This window comes from Bufo gargarizans, chromosome 2 (genome assembly GCF_014858855.1).
Source record: "Bufo gargarizans isolate SCDJY-AF-19 chromosome 2, ASM1485885v1, whole genome shotgun sequence".
NCBI lineage: Eukaryota > Metazoa > Chordata > Amphibia > Anura > Bufonidae > Bufo > Bufo gargarizans.
In genome coordinates, this window is record NC_058081.1 from 683,647,550 (window position 1) to 683,670,003 (window position 22,454).

At 46.4% G+C, this 22,454-nt stretch overlaps 1 protein-coding gene across 1 annotated transcript in view; it reads right to left on the reverse strand.

Moving 5' to 3' along the window:
* Positions 1-22,454, reverse strand: part of LOC122926976 (phospholipase A2 inhibitor and Ly6/PLAUR domain-containing protein-like) — a 46,767-nt gene that overhangs the window by 18,653 nt on the left and 5,660 nt on the right. The window contains exon 2 of the mRNA XM_044278509.1: positions 20,538-20,657. Coding sequence (XP_044134444.1) covers positions 20,538-20,657 — 120 coding nt within the window. The remainder of the gene's footprint in view (positions 1-20,537; positions 20,658-22,454) is intronic.

A 22,454-nucleotide genomic window follows, 5' to 3' on the forward strand; every position in this document is an offset into this window, starting at 1 on the left:
GACCGCCCGCCCAGTGTAGTGGGCGGGGCGCGGGCGGTCCAACATGAGGTAGGCCGGCGGATGCGGTGGAGGGGGCCGGAACGGGGGCGTAGCGGAGGCGGAGCCCGCAGACCGCAGTGCAGGAAAAGAATGAATTTCCCCGCCCCCTCCACCGCCTGAGTCCGCCTCCTGAGTCCGCCTCCTGAGTCCTCCCACCCAGTCCCTCTAGTTAGTAGGAGGCGGACTCAGGCGGTGGAGGGGGCGGGGCCGGGGCGGGGCCAGGCCGGGGGGGGGGGGGGTTGGGGGTGGTTGTTACCTGTCCTGCTGTGTGGAGGAGGGACTGGGAGTGGGACGAGGGAGACTGGTCCCGCCTAAAACCTACTACTGCTGTCACTGGATGGCACAGAGGGGTGATGGCACCTACTTCTCCAGGCTGCCTGTGAGGACCAGACATCAGCTGTCTACAGGAAAGGTAAGTGTCTGTCTGTAGAAATAGTGTCTGTCTGTAGAAATAGGTGTATAACTACTTGAAAGTTCATGTGTATGTAATGTGTGTGTGTGTGTATATATATATATATATATATATATATACACAGTATATATGTCCATATATGTGGTGAGTGCGTATGTGAGTCTGTCCATGTATGTGGTGAGTGCCTGTATGAGTGCGTCCATGTATGTAGTGAGTGCCTGTATGAGTGCGTCCATGTATGTAGTGAGTGCCTGTATTAGAGCGTCCATGTATGTAGTGAGTGTATGAGTGCCTCCATGTATATGGTGAGTGCCTGTATACGTGCGTCCATGTATGTGGTGAGTGCCTGTATGAGTGCGTCCATGTATGTGGTGAATGCGTGTATGAGTGCGTCCATGTATATGGTGAGTGCCTGTATACGTGCGTCCATGTATGTGGTGAGTGCCTGTATGAGTGCGTCCATGTATGTGGTGAGTGTATGAGTGCCTCCATGTATATGGTGAGTGCCTGTATGAGTGCGTCCATGTATGTGGTGAATGCGTGTATGAGTGCGTCCATGTATGTAGTGAGTGTATGAGTGCCTCCATGTATATGGTGAGTGCCTGTATACGTGCGTCCATGTACAGTCATGTGAAAAAATTAGGACACCCTTTGAAAGCATGTGGTTTTTTGTAACATTTTTAATAAAAGGTTATTTCATCTCCGTTTCAACAATACAGAGAGATTAAAGTAATCCGACTAAACAAAGAAAACTGAAGAAAAGTCTTTTCAAGATCTTCTGTAAATGTCATTCTACAAAAATGCCTATTCTAACTGAGGAAAAAGATAGGACACCCTTGCCCCTAATAGCGAGTGTTACCTCCTTTGGCTGAAATAACTGCAGTGAGACGGTTCTTGTAGCCATCTACCAGTCTTCGACATCGGTCTGAGGAAATTTTACCCCACTCCTCAATGCAGAACTTTTTCAGCTGTGAGATGTTTGAGGGGTTTCTTGCACGTACAGCCCTTTTCAAGTCACCCCACAGCATCTCAATGGGATTCAAATCTGGACTTTGACTTGGCCATTCCAGGACTCTCCATATCTTCTTTTTCAGCCAATCTTTGGTTGATTTACTAGTATGTTTTGGGTCATTGTCATGTTGCATGGTCCAGTTCCGCTTCAGCTTTAATTTTCTAACTGATGGTCTCACATGTTCTTCAAGCACCTTCTGATACACAGTAGAATTCATCGTGGATTCTATGATGGTGAGCTGACCAGGTCCTGCTGCAGCAAAGCAGCCCCAAACCATGACACTTCCACCTCCATGCTTCACAGTTGGTATGAGGTTCTTTTCTTGGAATGCTGTGTTTGGTTTACGCCAAACATGTCCTCTGCTGTTGTGTCCAAATAATTCAATTTTGGACTCATCTGTCCAAAGAACATTATTCCAGAAGTCCTGGTCTTTGTCAACTTTATCTCTGGCAAATGTCAGTCTGGCCTCGATGTTTCTCTTGGAAAGCAAAGGTTTCCTCCTTGCACACCTCCCATGCAAGTTAAACTTGTACAGTCTCTTTCTGATTGTAGAGGCATGTACTTCTACATCAACAGTAGCCAGAGCCTGCTGTAGTTCTCGAGATGACACTTTAGGGTTTTTGGAGACCTCTTTTAGCATCTTGCGGTCTGCTCTTGGGGTGAACTTGCTGGGGCGACCAGTCCTGGGCATGTTGGCAGTTGTTTTGAAAGCCCTCCACTTGTAGACTATCTTCCGGACAGTGGAATGGCTGATTTCAAAATCTTTTGAGATCTTTTTAAATCCCTTCCCAGACTCATAGGCTGCTACAATCTTTTTTCTGAAGTCCTCTGACAGCTCTTTTGCTCTCACCATGGTGCTCACTCTCACTTCAACAGTCAGGAGCACACCAAACTAAATGTCTGAGGTTTAAATAGGGCAAGCCTCATTCAACATGCAGAGTAACGATCTACTAATTATGTGCACCTGGTGTGATATACCTGTGTGAGATCTGAGCCAATTTAAGAGGGAATACATGTGAGGGTGTCCTATCTTTTTCCTCAGTTAGAATAGGCATTTTTGTAGAATGACATTTACAGAAGATCTGGAAAAGACTTTTCTTCAGTTTTCTTTGTTTAGTTGGATTACTTTAATCTCTCTGTATTGTTGAAACGGAGATGAAATAACCTTTTATTAAAAATGTTACAAAAAACCACATGCTTTCAAAGGGTGTCCTAATTTTTTCACATGACTGTATGTAGTGAGTGTATGAGTGCGTCCATGTATGTAGTGAGTGCCTGTATGAGTGCGTCCATGTATGTAGTGAGTGCCTGTATTAGAGCGTCCATGTATGTGGTGAGTGTATGAGTGCCTCCATGTATATGGTGAGTGCCTGTATACGTGCGTCCATGTATGTGGTGAGTGCCTGTATGAGTGCGTCCATGTATGTGGTGAATGCGTGTATGAGTGCGTCCATGTATATGGTGAGTGCCTGTATACGTGCGTCCATGTATGTGGTGAGTGCCTGTATGAGTGCGTCCATGTATGTGGTGAGTGTATGAGTGCCTCCATGTATATGGTGAGTGCCTGTATGAGTGCGTCCATGTATGTGGTGAATGCGTGTATGAGTGCGTCCATGTATATGGTGAGTGCCTGTATGAGTGCATCCATGTATATGGTGAGTGCCTGTATGAGTGCGTCCATGTATATGGTGAGTGCCTGTATGAGTGCGTCCATGTATATGGTGAGTGCCTGTATGAGTGCGTCCATGTATATGGTGAGTACGTGTATGAGTGCGTCCATGTATGTGGTGAATGCGTGTATGAGTGCGTCCATGTATGTGGTGAGTGCCTGTATGAGTGCGTCCATGTATGTTGTGAGTGCCTTTATGAGTGCGTCCATGTATGTGGTGAATGCGTGTATGAGTGCGTCCATGTATGTGGTGAATGCGTGTAGGAGTGCGTCCATGTATATGGTGAGTGCCTGTATGAGTGCGTCCATGTATATGGTGAGTGCCTGTATGAGTGCGTCCATGTATATGGTGAGTGCCTGTATGAGTGCGTCCATGTATGTAGTGAGTGCCTGTATTAGAGCGTCCATGTATGTGGTGAGTGTATGAGTGCCTCCATGTATATGGTGAGTGCCTGTATACGTGCGTCCATGTATGTGGTGAGTGCCTGTATGAGTGCGTCCATGTATGTGGTGAATGCGTGTATGAGTGCGTCCATGTATATGGTGAGTGCCTGTATACGTGCGTCCATGTATGTGGTGAGTGCCTGTATGAGTGCGTCCATGTATGTGGTGAGTGTATGAGTGCCTCCATGTATATGGTGAGTGCCTGTATGAGTGCGTCCATGTATGTGGTGAATGCGTGTATGAGTGCGTCCATGTATATGGTGAGTGCCTGTATGAGTGCATCCATGTATATGGTGAGTGCCTGTATGAGTGCGTCCATGTATATGGTGAGTGCCTGTATGAGTGCGTCCATGTATATGGTGAGTGCCTGTATGAGTGCGTCCATGTATATGGTGAGTACGTGTATGAGTGCGTCCATGTATGTGGTGAATGCGTGTATGAGTGCGTCCATGTATGTGGTGAGTGCCTGTATGAGTGCGTCCATGTATGTTGTGAGTGCCTTTATGAGTGCGTCCATGTATGTGGTGAATGCGTGTATGAGTGCGTCCATGTATGTGGTGAATGCGTGTAGGAGTGCGTCCATGTATATGGTGAGTGCCTGTATGAGTGCGTCCATGTATATGGTGAGTGCCTGTATGAGTGCGTCCATGTATATGGTGAGTGCCTGTATGAGTGCGTCCATGTATATGGTGAGTACGTGTATGAGTGCGTCCATGTATGTGGTGAATGCGTGTATGAGTGCGTCCATGTATGTGGTGAGTGTATTAGTGCGTCCATGTATGTGGTGAATGCGTGTAGGAGTGCGTCCATGTATATGGTGAGTGCCTGTATGAGTGCGTCCATGTATGTGGTGAGTGCGTCCATGTATGTGGTGAGTGCGTCCATGTATATGGTGAGTGCCTGTATGAGTGCGTCCATGTATATAGTGAGTGCCTGTATGAGTGCGTCCATGTATGTAGTGAGTGCCTGTATTAGAGCGTCCATGTATGTAGTGAGTGTATGAGTGCCTCCATGTATATGGTGAGTGCCTGTATACGTGCGTCCATGTATGTGGTGAGTGCCTGTATGAGTGCGTCCATGTATGTGGTGAATGCGTGTATGAGTGCGTCCATGTATATGGTGAGTGCCTGTATACGTGCGTCCATGTATGTGGTGAGTGCCTGTATGAGTGCGTCCATGTATGTGGTGAGTGTATGAGTGCCTCCATGTATATGGTGAGTGCCTGTATGAGTGCGTCCATGTATGTGGTGAATGCGTGTATGAGTGCGTCCATGTATGTAGTGAGTGTATGAGTGCCTCCATGTATATGGTGAGTGCCTGTATACGTGCGTCCATGTATGTAGTGAGTGTATGAGTGCGTCCATGTATGTAGTGAGTGCCTGTATGAGTGCGTCCATGTATGTAGTGAGTGCCTGTATTAGAGCGTCCATGTATGTGGTGAGTGTATGAGTGCCTCCATGTATATGGTGAGTGCCTGTATACGTGCGTCCATGTATGTGGTGAGTGCCTGTATGAGTGCGTCCATGTATGTGGTGAATGCGTGTATGAGTGCGTCCATGTATATGGTGAGTGCCTGTATACGTGCGTCCATGTATGTGGTGAGTGCCTGTATGAGTGCGTCCATGTATGTGGTGAGTGTATGAGTGCCTCCATGTATATGGTGAGTGCCTGTATGAGTGCGTCCATGTATGTGGTGAATGCGTGTATGAGTGCGTCCATGTATATGGTGAGTGCCTGTATGAGTGCATCCATGTATATGGTGAGTGCCTGTATGAGTGCGTCCATGTATATGGTGAGTGCCTGTATGAGTGCGTCCATGTATATGGTGAGTACGTGTATGAGTGCGTCCATGTATGTGGTGAATGCGTGTATGAGTGCGTCCATGTATGTGGTGAGTGCCTGTATGAGTGCGTCCATGTATGTTGTGAGTGCCTTTATGAGTGCGTCCATGTATGTGGTGAATGCGTGTATGAGTGCGTCCATGTATGTGGTGAATGCGTGTAGGAGTGCGTCCATGTATATGGTGAGTGCCTGTATGAGTGCGTCCATGTATATGGTGAGTGCCTGTATGAGTGCGTCCATGTATATGGTGAGTGCCTGTATGAGTGCGTCCATGTATGTAGTGAGTGCCTGTATTAGAGCGTCCATGTATGTGGTGAGTGTATGAGTGCCTCCATGTATATGGTGAGTGCCTGTATACGTGCGTCCATGTATGTGGTGAGTGCCTGTATGAGTGCGTCCATGTATGTGGTGAATGCGTGTATGAGTGCGTCCATGTATATGGTGAGTGCCTGTATACGTGCGTCCATGTATGTGGTGAGTGCCTGTATGAGTGCGTCCATGTATGTGGTGAGTGTATGAGTGCCTCCATGTATATGGTGAGTGCCTGTATGAGTGCGTCCATGTATGTGGTGAATGCGTGTATGAGTGCGTCCATGTATATGGTGAGTGCCTGTATGAGTGCATCCATGTATATGGTGAGTGCCTGTATGAGTGCGTCCATGTATATGGTGAGTGCCTGTATGAGTGCGTCCATGTATATGGTGAGTGCCTGTATGAGTGCGTCCATGTATATGGTGAGTACGTGTATGAGTGCGTCCATGTATGTGGTGAATGCGTGTATGAGTGCGTCCATGTATGTGGTGAGTGCCTGTATGAGTGCGTCCATGTATGTTGTGAGTGCCTTTATGAGTGCGTCCATGTATGTGGTGAATGCGTGTATGAGTGCGTCCATGTATGTGGTGAATGCGTGTAGGAGTGCGTCCATGTATATGGTGAGTGCCTGTATGAGTGCGTCCATGTATATGGTGAGTGCCTGTATGAGTGCGTCCATGTATATGGTGAGTGCCTGTATGAGTGCGTCCATGTATATGGTGAGTACGTGTATGAGTGCGTCCATGTATGTGGTGAATGCGTGTATGAGTGCGTCCATGTATGTGGTGAGTGTATTAGTGCGTCCATGTATGTGGTGAATGCGTGTAGGAGTGCGTCCATGTATATGGTGAGTGCCTGTATGAGTGCGTCCATGTATGTGGTGAGTGCGTCCATGTATGTGGTGAGTGCGTCCATGTATATGGTGAGTGCCTGTATGAGTGCATCCATGTATGTGGTGAATGCGTGTAGGAGTGCGTCCATGTATATGGTGAGTGCCTGTATGAGTGCGTCCATGTATATGGTGAGTGCCTGTATGAGTGCATCCATGTATGTAGTGAGTGCCTGTATTAGAGCGTCCATGTATGTAGTGAGTGTATGAGTGCCTCCATGTATATGGTGAGTGCCTGTATACGTGCGTCCATGTATGTGGTGAGTGCCTGTATGAGTGCGTCCATGTATGTGGTGAATGCGTGTATGAGTGTGTCCATGTATATGGTGAGTGCCTGTATACGTGCGTCCATGTATGTGGTGAGTGCCTGTATGAGTGCGTCCATGTATGTGGTGAGTGTATGAGTGCCTCCATGTATATGGTGAGTGCCTGTATGAGTGCGTCCATGTATGTGGTGAATGCGTGTATGAGTGCGTCCATGTATGTAGTGAGTGTATGAGTGCCTCCATGTATATGGTGAGTGCCTGTATACGTGCGTCCATGTATGTGGTGAGTGCCTGTATGAGTGCGTCCATGTATGTGGTGAATGCGTGTATGAGTGCGTCCATGTATATGGTGAGTGCCTGTATACGTGCGTCCATGTATGTGGTGAGTGCCTGTATGAGTGCGTCCATGTATGTGGTGAGTGTATGAGTGCCTCCATGTATATGGTGAGTGCCTGTATGAGTGCGTCCATGTATGTGGTGAATGCGTGTATGAGTGCGTCCATGTATATGGTGAGTGCCTGTATGAGTGCATCCATGTATATGGTGAGTGCCTGTATGAGTGCGTCCATGTATATGGTGAGTGCCTGTATGAGTGCGTCCATGTATATGGTGAGTGCCTGTATGAGTGCGTCCATGTATATGGTGAGTACGTGTATGAGTGCGTCCATGTATGTGGTGAGTGCCTGTATGAGTGCGTCCATGTATGTTGTGAGTGCCTTTATGAGTGCGTCCATGTATGTGGTGAATGCGTGTATGAGTGCGTCCATGTATGTGGTGAATGCGTGTAGGAGTGCGTCCATGTATATGGTGAGTGCCTGTATGAGTGCGTCCATGTATATGGTGAGTGCCTGTATGAGTGCGTCCATGTATATGGTGAGTGCCTGTATGAGTGCGTCCATGTATATGGTGAGTACGTGTATGAGTGCGTCCATGTATGTGGTGAATGCGTGTATGAGTGCGTCCATGTATGTGGTGAGTGTATTAGTGCGTCCATGTATGTGGTGAATGCGTGTAGGAGTGCGTCCATGTATATGGTGAGTGCCTGTATGAGTGCGTCCATGTATGTGGTGAGTGCGTCCATGTATATGGTGAGTGCCTGTATGAGTGCGTCCATGTATGTGGTGAATGCGTGTATGAGTGCGTCCATGTATATGGTGAGTGCCTGTATGAGTGCGTCCATGTATATGGTGAGTGCCTGTATGAGTGCATCCATGTATGTAGTGAGTGCCTGTATTAGAGCGTCCATGTATGTAGTGAGTGTATAAGTGCCTCCATGTATATGGTGAGTGCCTGTATACGTGCGTCCATGTATGTGGTGAGTGCCTGTATGAGTGCGTCCATGTATGTGGTGAATGCGTGTATGAGTGTGTCCATGTATATGGTGAGTGCCTGTATACGTGCGTCCATGTATGTGGTGAGTGCCTGTATGAGTGCGTCCATGTATGTGGTGAGTGTATGAGTGCCTCCATGTATATGGTGAGTGCCTGTATGAGTGCGTCCATGTATGTGGTGAATGCGTGTATGAGTGCGTCCATGTATGTAGTGAGTGTATGAGTGCCTCCATGTATATAGTGAGTGCCTGTATACGTGCGTCCATGTATGTGGTGAGTGCCTGTATGAGTGCGTCCATGTATGTGGTGAATGCGTGTATGAGTGCGTCCATGTATATGGTGAGTGCCTGTATACGTGCGTCCATGTATGTGGTGAGTGCCTGTATGAGTGCGTCCATGTATATGGTGAGTGCCTGTATACGTGCGTCCATGTATGTGGTGAGTGCCTGTATGAGTGCGTCCATGTATGTGGTGAGTGTATGAGTGCCTCCATGTATATGGTGAGTGCCTGTATGAGTGCGTCCATGTATGTGGTGAATGCGTGTATGAGTGCGTCCATGTATATGGTGAGTGCCTGTATGAGTGCATCCATGTATATGGTGAGTGCCTGTATGAGTGCGTCCATGTATATGGTGAGTGCCTGTATGAGTGCGTCCATGTATATGGTGAGTGCCTGTATGAGTGCGTCCATGTATATGGTGAGTACGTGTATGAGTGCGTCCATGTATGTGGTGAGTGCCTGTATGAGTGCGTCCATGTATGTTGTGAGTGCCTTTATGAGTGCGTCCATGTATGTGGTGAATGCGTGTATGAGTGCGTCCATGTATGTGGTGAATGCGTGTAGGAGTGCGTCCATGTATATGGTGAGTGCCTGTATGAGTGCGTCCATGTATATGGTGAGTGCCTGTATGAGTGCGTCCATGTATATGGTGAGTGCCTGTATGAGTGCGTCCAAGTATATGGTGAGTACGTGTATGAGTGCGTCCATGTATGTGGTGAATGCGTGTATGAGTGCGTCCATGTATGTGGTGAGTGTATTAGTGCGTCCATGTATGTGGTGAATGCGTGTAGGAGTGCGTCCATGTATATGGTGAGTGCCTGTATGAGTGCGTCCATGTATGTGGTGAGTGCGTCCATGTATATGGTGAGTGCCTGTATGAGTGCGTCCATGTATGTGGTGAATGCGTGTATGAGTGCGTCCATGTATATGGTGAGTGCCTGTATGAGTGCGTCTATGTATATGGTGAGTGCCTGTATGAGTGCATCCATGTATGTAGTGAGTGCCTGTATTAGAGCGTCCATGTATGTAGTGAGTGTATGAGTGCCTCCATGTATATGGTGAGTGCCTGTATACGTGCGTCCATGTATGTGGTGAGTGCCTGTATGAGTGCGTCCATGTATGTGGTGAATGCGTGTATGAGTGTGTCCATGTATATGGTGAGTGCCTGTATACGTGCGTCCATGTATGTGGTGAGTGCCTGTATGAGTGCGTCCATGTATGTGGTGAGTGTATGAGTGCCTCCATGGATATGGTGAGTGCCTGTATGAGTGCGTCCATGTATGTGGTGAATGCGTGTATGAGTGCGTCCATGTATGTAGTGAGTGTATGAGTGCCTCCATGTATATGGTGAGTGCCTGTATACGTGCGTCCATGTATGTGGTGAGTGCCTGTATGAGTGCGTCCATGTATGTGGTGAATGCGTGTATGAGTGCGTCCATGTATATGGTGAGTGCCTGTATACGTGCGTCCATGTATGTGGTGAGTGCCTGTATGAGTGCGTCCATGTATGTGGTGAGTGTATGAGTGCCTCCATGTATATGGTGAGTGCCTGTATGAGTGCGTCCATGTATGTGGTGAATGCGTGTATGAGTGCGTCCATGTATATGGTGAGTGCCTGTATGAGTGCATCCATGTATATGGTGAGTGCCTGTATGAGTGCGTCCATGTATATGGTGAGTGCCTGTATGAGTGCGTCCATGTATATGGTGAGTGCCTGTATGAGTGCGTCCATGTATATGGTGAGTACGTGTATGAGTGCGTCCATGTATGTGGTGAGTGCCTGTATGAGTGCGTCCATGTATGTTGTGAGTGCCTTTATGAGTGCGTCCATGTATGTGGTGAATGCGTGTATGAGTGCGTCCATGTATGTGGTGAATGCGTGTAGGAGTGCGTCCATGTATATGGTGAGTGCCTGTATGAGTGCGTCCATGTATATGGTGAGTGCCTGTATGAGTGCGTCCATGTATATGGTGAGTGCCTGTATGAGTGCGTCCATGTATATGGTGAGTACGTGTATGAGTGCGTCCATGTATGTGGTGAATGCGTGTATGAGTGCGTCCATGTATGTGGTGAGTGTATTAGTGCGTCCATGTATGTGGTGAATGCGTGTAGGAGTGCGTCCATGTATATGGTGAGTGCCTGTATGAGTGCGTCCATGTATGTGGTGAGTGCGTCCATGTATATGGTGAGTGCCTGTATGAGTGCGTCCATGTATGTGGTGAATGCGTGTAGGAGTGCGTCCATGTATATGGTGAGTGCCTGTATGAGTGCATCCATGTATGTGGTGAGTACGTGTATGAGTGCGTCCATGTATATGGTGAGTGCCTGTATGAGTGCGTCCATGTATATGGTGAGTGCCTGTATGAGTGCGTCCATGTATGTGGTGAGTGCCTGTATGAGTGCGTCCATGTATGTTGTGAGTGCCTTTATGAGTGCGTCCATGTATGTGGTGAATGCGTGTATGAGTGCGTCCATGTATATGGTGAGTGCCTGTATGAGTGCGTCCATGTATGTGGTGAGTACGTGTATGAGTGCGTCCATGTATATGGTGAGTGCCTGTATGAGTGCGTCCATGTATATGGTGAGTGCCTGTATGAGTGCGTCCATGTATGTGGTGAGTGTCTGTATGAGTGCGTCCATGTATGTTGTGAGTGCCTTTATGAGTGCGTCCATGTATGTGGTGAATGCGTGTATGAGTGCGTCCATGTATGTTGTGAGTGCCTTTATGAGTGCGTCCATGTATGTGGTGAATGCGTGTATGACTGCGTCCATGTATATGGTGAGTGCCTGTATGAGTGCGTCCATGTATGTGGAGAGTACGTGTATGAGTGCGTCCATGTATATGGTGAGTACGTGTATGAGTGCGTCCATGTATGTGGTGAGTGCGTCCATGTATGTGGCGAGTGTGTGTATGAGTGCGTCCATTAAGTTTGGGAGGGGCCCAGTACAAAAATTTGCTGTGGGGCCCAGTCAGTTCTAGCTACGCCCCTGGTGCCAGGTGAGACGTTTCCATGCTGTGCTGCGGCTGTTGTGCCTGAAAGCCAAGAGCCACACCACTCCTGCACTCCTTTTAGCTCAATTTGACAGTTGGTAAAATGGTGTGTGACAACGGTGCCAATCTGCTGAGCTCGCTAAAACAGGGCAAAATGACACATGTGCCGTGCATAGCACACGTCCTGAACTTAGTCGTGCAGCGTTTCGTTGCCAAATACCCCCGGGGTCCAGGACATCTTGCGTCAGGACAGGAAAATCTCTTACACGGCCATAGCTCGCCTTGCTGACGTTCAGCGGTGACACCACTTGCCCTTCAGATGTCTGATTTGTGACTGCCCGACGCGCTGGAACTCCACCTTGTATATGCTTGATAGGCTGCTCCAGCAGCAACGTGCCATTAACGACTACCTGTACGAACTCTGCAGCAAGACAGGTTCTGGGGAGCTTGTTTTTTTTTACCGCACCAGTGGCTGCTCATGCGCAATGCATGCAGACTTCTGCGGCCATTTGATGAGATCACCAAACTGGTCAGTAGCAGCCGGGGCGCCATCAGTGACATCGTACTATATGCTTTCATTCTGGAGCGTGCATTGCGTTGTGTCATTGATCAAGCCGTCAAGGAGCAGGAAGATTAGGAAGTCGCAATGCTGAATGAATTCCCAGGGGGGGCTACACCATCTGAGACAAATCAGCAGGAGTCTGAAGAGGAGTCAGAGGAGGATGGTGGCTGGGGGAGGATGAGGAGGAGCAAGAAAAGCAGGCTTTAACCTTTTCTGGGAAACCTGGTGTAGCCCGTGGATGGGGGGAGGAGACCAAGGATGACATTCTCCTGGACGATGAGCATGAGCCAGGGCGCTCCACAGCTTCCAATTTAGTGCAAATGGGGGCCTTCATGTTTGAAGAGGGACCCCCGTATAAAAAGCATAAAGAGCATGGACCAGTACTGAGTGGTAACGTACTTAGACCCCCGCTACAAACACAAAATGGCAGACATGTTACGAGCATCAGAGAGGGCTGTCAGAATGCAGCATTTCCAGGCCTTGCTTCGAGAGATGCTGCATTCTGCTGTTGCATGCGCTGGCAGAGGAATTTAGACCCACAGAGAAACAGTTGCAGGTACCAATCCCACCGTGCATGCAAGAAGAGGGCGGTTTGAAGATGTGTTGGTCATTTCGGATATAAGATTATTCTTGCAGCCAACCCATTGACAGCCGCCCTCTGGATCCAGCCTCAGGGAACGCTTAGACCGACAGGTGTCCGACTACATCGGGTTAAATCTCTGAGAAGCAAGGAACCCCTTGACTACTGGGTGTGCAGGCCTGACCTGTGGCCAGAGCTGGCACAATTTGCCATGGAACTCTTGGCTTGTCCCTCGTCGAGTGTCCTGTCCGAAAGGACGTTCAGCGCAGCAGGGAGAATCGTGACCGATAAGAGCACTCGCCTAGCTAACGACAGTGTGGACTACCCCTTTCTAAAAATAAATGATGCATGGCTCTCGGAGGAATTCAACACCTGTGACGACCACGTTTAATTGAATTTCAACTATTACCAATGGCTTTTTTTCAAGAGGGGGGATTTCGTTAGCCATATTTTTAATCCATTTTTATATTTTTAGTTCTTTTAAACATATGTATTTGACATGTATTTGTACTGGCCTGCAGTAAAATTGATATCCACTGACCATTTAATATACCTCCAGCCACATAATCACTTGATGTCAGGTGAATGCCTAATGTTTGGGGCCTGTACTCCACTGGTCTGCAGTAAAATTGATATCCAATGACCATCTAATATACCTCCAGCCACATAATGAGTTAATATTTTCTGTACGGTGACTGCATAATTTTTGGGGCCTGTAATCTAACTGGCCAACAGTAAAATTGTTATATGGTAACCGCCTAATGTACCTCCAGCCTTGTTATCCACCTGCCATCTAATGTACCTCCAGCCACATAATCACTTGTTCTTTTATGTCAGGTGAATGCCTCATTTTTGGGGCCTTGTACTAAAATACTATTTTTCTATGCTCCAGCAGGGCACCTTTTTGAGAGTTTCTCTTTAAAACACATAAAAATGGCCCCTGATTAAAATAAATATTTTTTGTGGGAATTTTTGCCATTGATCCCCCTCTGGTATGTCACTGTCCATGTTTTTGGGCTATTTGTGCACTTCTAGTAAGTATTTGGTGACTGCAAATATGACCTGAAGGTTTTTCATGTTCACCTGCCATTAAAGTGAACTTGCAGTTCGCCAACATTTGATCGCGTCCATGCGATTGCTTTCACGAATCGTCCCGGCCGATGTTTGTCCATCACTAGTAGTAAACCATCTGTAAAGGAACTGTGCCACTGCATCTGGAAGTGAGAATGTGCATGGCTGTAGTGATTGAACCACAGCTTCTTTGCTTCCTTCAAGCACCATATTATTATTGAGGAGGAAGATGATAGCAGAGTGGACTAGTTGGCTTATACATCATTTCAGCAACAGTAAGACGATGTTGAAATCCCTTCTGAGTCTGACACTCTGCCAGGGATCACAGCATTCTTCCTGCTCTTCTTCCTCGCAGCCCCAGAGAAGAACTTCATTTACATTATCTGTGTCTTCACTTCCCCCTCCTAGTTGAGCATCTACTTTTTATGCCCACTCTAGTGTTGGCAGGCGCCCACACACCATCAACTGTGGTAGACCAATGTTACTGCATTCACATCTGATATAAACTCTCTTCTGAGGTAGTGCTCGCATGAATCACAAACACAGAAATGCATTGAGAGATAGTAGCCAGCATCAGTACTCAGCACCTGGTTCACCTGACCAATCCAGCCTGGGTGTATGCATCGCAGGCTGGGGACGACAACCTAGGCACTAGAGAGACCGGGGCTGTGTGCTACGGATCCTGCTTGTGGAATCAAGACCTGGCATACATGATAGAGGCTATAATGTGAGCACCAGCCTTATGAATGCAGCCCTCCTCTTTATAAGTAGTGTACCAGTTCAGTGGGTGATGACATAGAAAAATATAGTGGTCAGCAAAACTGATCACTTGTGTCATTGGTCCAGTGCATAGGACAAGTCTGCTTTACCGGCAAATAAATTATCAGCCTGCACACACGACCATTGATCGCTACTCAGAGTATATTCTGGGTCTGGAGTAAACAAATGAGCCTCATTTACTTAACACCCAGCTCTATACCCAATACTGGCTGTTCTCGAATTACCCACTACTAAGGGTACATGTACTGGATACTGGTCCGATCTGGGTACCCCCTGTCTGAACATCATTACTTGGGACCATCAGCACACATTAGTACAGTTCCCTGTTAAGCAGGGTTGCCTGATTTTCCTTTGTGAATTGAGGTGACTGATCCTTTGATTGTTATTTTTGCACAATCACTTTGTGTTACCTTTAGTTACTTTAATAAAAGTTACGTTTTAGCTCTACTCATTCCAGTGACCCATATACTTTTTTCCTAAGAAGAGACAAACCTCCATGTGCTATGAAAGATATTTAATATAGTCTTCCTGTTGAGGAGTTGTGTGCCTGCGCCCAAGACCGTTGCTGTGTACAATATCTATAGGCTAAAAATAAGTTGTGAACATTCACACACAAATATAGGAAGTATGGTTCTTCATCAGCACACTAGGAAGCATTATCTGCTTACATAGAAGAATCAAATTAGCCAGCAATTGGAACAAGACTGTCCTTCTTCTGCCAATTATCATTGTAGCAGCTAGGATGCATCCACAAGCAGTACAGTTTTGTCCTCAACATCATCAGCTCCTGCTTTACTCACTCAGACTCCTCCTTGCCCTACATCACCAGCCATCCATAATGGAATGTATGGTCAGGGGACTACTCTACTTCCCAGCAATCTGCTTGGTGCCAACTGAACTCCCTCCTGTCAAGATTCTGGCAGTGCAGTCGCTGCTCTACCACTTAGTCAATTTCACAGCCTTTAGGGAGCTAATGGCCCAAGCTCAGCCTCACTGGGAGATACATTGCATCCATTATTTCTCACAAAAAGTCATCTTTGTCTTGTACTGTAAAGTGGTGGAGAACGTCGGTCACTCCTTGCAATTATTGCTGTGCAGCAAGTTGCACGCCATCATGGACACCTGAATCAGCTATTACTGACAGGGACAGTACATGACTTTAACCTCTCACTGGGTCAATGTTTTGCGTAGCAGCAGCATTGTAACACCGCAGCAACAAGGCCAAGTCTCCATGACATCTCCACGTTTGTGTCTGGTTCACACACCAAGTGCGTAGCCACCTCCAGCTCAATTTCCTACTCAGTTGCAGGCCTACTTAATGGACAATAACAGAGTTATTATACCCTGAAGTGGTATGACCATTTCTGCACTCCGCTACTCTCTCTAATGGTCTAACATTTATGCCATATGTGTATTTATTTCCAGGTCCTCTGTCATCGTGCATCAATAATAATTGTTATGAAGCTATTTTGTACGTGAATATGCCTGGTTCACCAGCAGGTGGCGGTGTGTATATGGCAGAGCTATTTTTTAGATAGAATGAAACTTACCATTCCATTCTCCCCCTTTTGGACAGAAGTGGGCCAGTACTGCTTTCTATAAGAAGGAAGGAAATTGCAGTTCTAGTTTATTCCGTTTTACTTATAGTTGAGCTAAGAAGACATAAAACATGTAGCAGTCTCTCCGAAGGGAAGTAACTCCCTGACTCATTATAGATTTACAGACAGAGTATCACGAGGGGGTCAGCAGCCAAAAGCACCTCACTCCAGAGATACCAGAACAGTCCTGAAGTTCAGCTTCTAGAATAGAGCAGAGTACTGAAGTTTGCCTGACAGTTTATGCCAAAGCCTGCTGGAACCAGGAGAAAGCCTGAATATTGTCAGGATGCAAGTTGATGCAAGTAAAGCTGTTGATCTTTATAAGAGTCTGGACTCGACTTATTCCCCACCATTACTCTCCCCTTTATTGTTTCGGAGCCTAACCCTGGGGATCGGCTTTATCCAGGTATGAGCACCGTGACACACTCAAAGACTATTAAGGGCCGCACCACGCCACTCTGCATTTCTATAGACCTAGGACATGATATGCCATGGGGGTGGCACATCACAGAGTGTTGCTTCCACTACCCTCCCTCCTATCATATATTTAAAATGAGGAATTGCCATGCCGTGTTAGACTTGATCGGCCTAGAAGAGAGTTACCACACAAAGGCTCAGTTGCAAATGTGTATCAAGCAGCAAAGTTCAAAAGATAAATATGTCTCCTCACCAACTACAACTGGGCAACACGGTCTGCGATAATAGCCGGAACATTGTGTAAGTGCTGCATTTGGGGGAGATAACACATGATCCCTGCATGGGGTACATGGTAAAAAAAAGCCCTTCTGGACTTGCAGCGACAAAAAGTTCTGCTTTTGCACTGCTTGATCTGTGACATTTCAATAGAATGGAATATTCTGGACCATCTTTATGAGCAGAATAAAGCGGTGAATATTTACATCGTCCACCAGACCACCTCAGCTGGGAGCATGTGTTTAGACGTAAGGCAATGGCAGCTCACCAGGGTTGTGTGTCACTTGCTTGGGCCCTGCCGTGCATCCCTTCTTTCCTTAGGGCACATCTTGTATCGGGGCTTCTGTCTGGTGGTAGTTGGGGTACCCTTGATGGAGTAGGTTTGAATGGGTGCAAGGCAGGAGTGCAGATGCAGGGGCCAGCGAATGATGGAGACAATAACAAGGCCTGTTCATTGCAATAAATATGGCTTCTCTTTACTAACTTTAATGATGGGTGCAGCAGAAAAAGTCACAGTTCCAATCCTTTCTCAATAGCAGTGTAGAAGCAACAGTCATGGGACTTGCATTATTCCCTGTCCCTCTCTTTCCAAAAAACTCTTTATAGTCTCTCAGCAGAACCACGGGCATGCAATGAGGTCATTATTAATTTCTTCTGCAGTTCCCGGACTGAGGGTTAGGAGATATGGATTGCCAAGCCAAAGTATGGCGGATGCATCAGCAGTATTCCCCTCCACAGAAGCAAAGCCTTTCCGCCATAAACGTGTACAATTCCTTGCTGTTTGAGTTCAATGCACGGCATTTGAGTTCTGGACCTTCCAAGATGTCTGGTCTCCTTCCCTTTCGGTGTACTCTGATAGTAAAGATTTTAAAGCTTTTCTGGCAGCTGTAGGGTCAGATATGGGTTCTCTGAGCTTGGACCTAGCTTCTGCAGGAACTGTCCACATAGACCTCTTGCCTTTAGCTTTCCATAGACTAGACTCTCACTCTCACTGACCATGGGGGCAGACCTAGTCCATCACCTGGTAATCTAAACAGTCTGCCTAACATTAACTGTTAGGTTGCTAATACAGTGCTGTTGAGTTCACATGAAACACGACAAATTACAACATTTAACTCAAGTATATTGCATTAACTGTTCGGTATTAGTTAAACCTTTGCAGTAGTCCTGCTGGGGTACTGCATGATGACAACACTGGCCATTGCAGTGCAGAGCGAAGCCTGAAAGAACTGGGCCCTTGATGAGCATGGCAAGATGCCAGCTTAGTTGTTTACATTCTGAAGCGGGCAAAATTCTTCTGCACAAGGGTCCAATAAAATCACATGATTTTGACACGCAATTCGATAGAATCGGACCCGACATGAATTTCAAGAAATTCGCTCACCACTGTTATTTTTGTTAATTTTTATTGTCTTTCTTTTTTTTTTTTGTAAACCTAATGAAATCCTCCAGGTTATTATAATTAGCCTCTCAGATCCTGATGTCCTTACCTTCAGGAAGTCATCGCTCGTTCATTAGCACAAACCTCGGTAATGTGCGTTCTTTCTTATTTTAATGCTTCCTGCTCCTTACTAATGATTTCCAGATCATCAACCACTGAGGTTGTAGAGACTTTACCCATAGAAATGCCAGGTGCATGTATTACTGTGCGTGTAGTAAGGGCACGTCATGGCAGAAGCTCAGTGGAGGGGGGCACCCTCTTACTCAAAAAGAAGGAAAAATGCAATGATTCACGTTTTTAGGGTATATTGCATCCACTTAGTTCATCCACTTAAGGCCTCTTGTGTCTCTGGCCGTATTGCGGCCCGCATACGGCGGGTCCGCAATACATGGGACACCGGCCATGTGCATTCCGCATGACAGATGCGGACCCATTCACTTCAATGGGTCCCTAAATCCGGAGATGCGGTGCGGAACAGAACGAAACCACGGAACAGAAGCACTACGAAGTTCTTCTGTGGTGTTCCGTTCCGTGCTTCCGTTCCGCAAAAAGATAGAACTTGTCCTATCTTTTTGCAGAACGGACGGATTGCGAAACCCATTCAAGTGAATATGGTCGCGATCCGCATTCTTCGCGCCCACGGACTGCAGCACGGGCACAGAGCCCTTACGTTTGTCTGCAAGAAGCCTAAGGGTAGAGTTCTTGTCCCAGGACAATGACTGCAATCTATATCTAGAAATATCCGTGCTCACAAAGATGACTTAGGAATAATAGTTGTAATGCAAAGGCATACCCAGGAGAAACCAAGGTGGAGGTCCCGGCCGGTAAGCATGGAGCTCCTTCTGCTTTCTCGCACTCACATAAAAATTTACATTCCTATACAACTCCTCGATTTGGGCGCTGAATGCAGCTGGTAGAGATGAGCGAAGTATTCCAAAATTTGATTTGGTTGCTTCGTCGAATTTTACAAAAAAAATGCACTTTGTGCATTCACGTCACCATTTAGCTTTCCATTCTTCTGATCCATCCGAGAGAAACAAAAAACAGGATCCAGTAAAAAACATTGATCCTGTTGCATCAGTTGTCATCCGTTTGAGCCATTTCCATCTGAGATCCGTTTTTTTTAGACGGAAACAAAAGTCCTACATGCAGTACTTTTGTTTCCGTCTAAAAAAACGGATCTTAGATGGAAATGGCTCAAACGGACGACAACTGATGCAACAGGATCAGTTTTTTTTTATTGGATCCTGTAAAAAAACGGATCCTGTGTAATCCTATGCATAACTGATGCAACAGGATCCGTTTTTATACAGGATCCAGTTTTTTTATACTCTCTCTCTTCTTCTGACGGATCAGAAGAACGGAAAGCTAAACGGTGATGTGAATGCACCTTACTTGGTCAAGAAGCACATTTTTTTGTAAGTAGTGGGTGCAATGACAGGGAACGGCGATTGTGCTGCTCCCCGTCATTGTATCCCTCAGATGCCACGAGAGTTAAATAAATAAAAAATCTTTAAAAAAATCATACTTACCTCATCCATTTTCTCGCGACTGGCCAGCCACCACCATCTTGATTAAAGATCTTTTTTTTTTTTTTTTACACTATTTCAGGTAACATCGATTCACTACCATGAAGCACGAGGAAATTTAGCTTTGCGGCAAATCTAATTTATCATGAATTTGGATCGAAGTCCACTTCGTGGATTTCGGTTTGCTCAACACTAGCAGCAGGAACTGCAGAAGCCAATAAACACTGCTTCCTTCCTGCTTGGTACCGCCTACATCCCGTTGTACCTTCCATGTAGGCGCTGAATGCAGCAGGAGGTCCTGGCCAAAGGTGGTTGAAGCAGGAACATCTGAGCAAAGGTGCAGCTAAAGCTAGTTTCACACTAGTGCCAAGGAACTCCGGCAGGCTGTTCCGGCAAAGGGAAGGGCTTTAGTGTCCAACTCCAAATCTTTACTTTTTCAGTGTTAGATAGAGAGCAGATAGGGGATGGGAACCAAGAAGCCATTATGGCCGTATTAAGAAGAGACCCCACACACAACAGGACCAAGGACCCTCACATCCCGCTGGCTGTTGACAGGGAAGTACATTATGTTATAGAGGGCAGCAAATTCCATGAGCCTGGTGGGAGAAGGCCACAGGGCTGGATTTGAGGGTCTGTCATATTGAAATCAGGGACATTTCCATGCCATTTGCTGCTCAATGATGGGGGGTTGCAGTAAATTGATTCAAAAGTTTGGGGCTCACACTTTGGGAAATGACAGCAGATTGCAGGAGTGGGGGGGTTAGACAGGCTGGACAGGGTCTCTTGGTGACTTACCTATTTTTGTTACTTCATGAATTGAGATACATTTGTCAGTGGCCAATGGACATTCCGTTAGTTCTCCTTCGCAGTTCTTCGCATTTTCTGCCGCACACACTAGACATGACAAACGCGAATCTGAAACAGAAGATTCATAAAGCTGAGAAACCCCCCGAAAAAGAGCAAAATCATGTGCTATGTCTACAAAGGAATAGTCAAAATGAGACTCCTTCATCCTGCAAATTGATTTTCTTACCGAAAGAAAGCAGTATTTGGGCAGTTAGTACCATTTTAGCTTACACAGTGATAAATGTGCCACCTTTTTTTTACCAGGAAATGGGCTCAGAGCAGATGTGGCTTCCCTTTCCACTGCTTCTTTTTGGCGGCTCATATGAAAAGCATTATCCACCAGGGGGCGACAAAGAGAGGACAGGAACAAGTTCCTCCAAGAGAATAAGAAATCTATGCGCATGATGGGAGGAGAACATAGGCCAGATATAATATCATTGATTGCTTCCTCTAATTAGAGTCTGATAGAAAATTATCTAAGGTTATGATCTCCCCAGTGCATTGTCCCATCAAAACCAACCAAATGTTAACTGTCATATTTGAAAGGGTTGTGCAGGATTAGAAAAACATAGCTTCTTTCTGCCAGAAACAGCCCCACACCTGTCTGCAGGTTGTTTGTGGTATGACAGCTCAGTCCCATTCACAACTCTTGAACCAGTATGGAGCTGTTTCTGGAAGATAGAAGCCACGGTTCTCTAATCATGATCAACCCCAAAATTTCTTAGTTTTTTTTGTCTTTTCCGTCAGACCAGGAGCTGACGGACTCCTTATCTCTCCTCTCTGACCTCCTCAACACTCAGTTACTGATAAGAATGGGGCTTAAATAAGTGTTTATGACCTCTTAGTAGTTTGGAGATAAGGTTTGTCAGATGACCAGCTCTGGTTGCGCATGTGCTGTCTCCCATCTCTCTTCCCGCTCACCGCTGCTGTCGATGGCAAAGGAATAGAGAAGGGAGACAGCACATGCACACTGCGCATGCCGTCTCCTCATACAGCTGATCAGCAAGGGAGTCTGACCCCTGCCGATCTGATATTGATGACCTATTATGAGGATAGGTCATCAATATAGGAGAGCCCGGAGAACCCCTTTAAAGGTGGGCATTTGCAGCCAAGTAAAAGTGGTCCCTGGATAATTCAGACTTGTCTTTTTGATGGCCCTAATTAGTTAAGAGATCTTAATAAAAGGAAGTGGGGCCATTGTCTTATGGTATAACATAGATTTCTGATTCTCGATTGGCCCTTGGGAGGGCAGTTAATCATTGTAATGACGTCGCCAGACCAGTAATCATCTCTCCGACTGTAAGTCTAAAAGGGGTTGTCTGGCTAAGACAACCTCTGTCCATATGGCAAGTCATAGAAGGAGTTCCCCTGCTTGTAGTATGAATGGCTGCCATGCAATACTATATTTCCCCTTTAGTGGCCGCTGAAGAGCTAATGCTGGGATCCTGACCCATGTCGATCAGCAGATTGCCATGACCACTACAAAATAAAAGGAGCTATCTCAGTTGAGACAACTGCTTTAAATAAGGGGGATCTGTTATTATTATAAATACGTCTCATTTTCTAAAATTTTAGCAAAGATTGTGATTATTCGCTATGCCTTTTAATATAATATTTCTCAGTACAGTATAAAATTAGCTTTGAAGATAAAGTGAAGCCTAATATAGCATCGTAGCCATGTTGAAAGTCATCGCCTTTGAGTGCTGGAAAAATGTTCTGTCTGTCATATCATTAGCACCTACTTGTGGAAGGCGTCACAAGATAGATAGACAAGGATGGTCCATACAGGGTATCTACAAATATACTGCAAGTAGAAGATGTTATTGGTAGACTTTATGAATCCAGACCCTCACTGATACTTAAAAC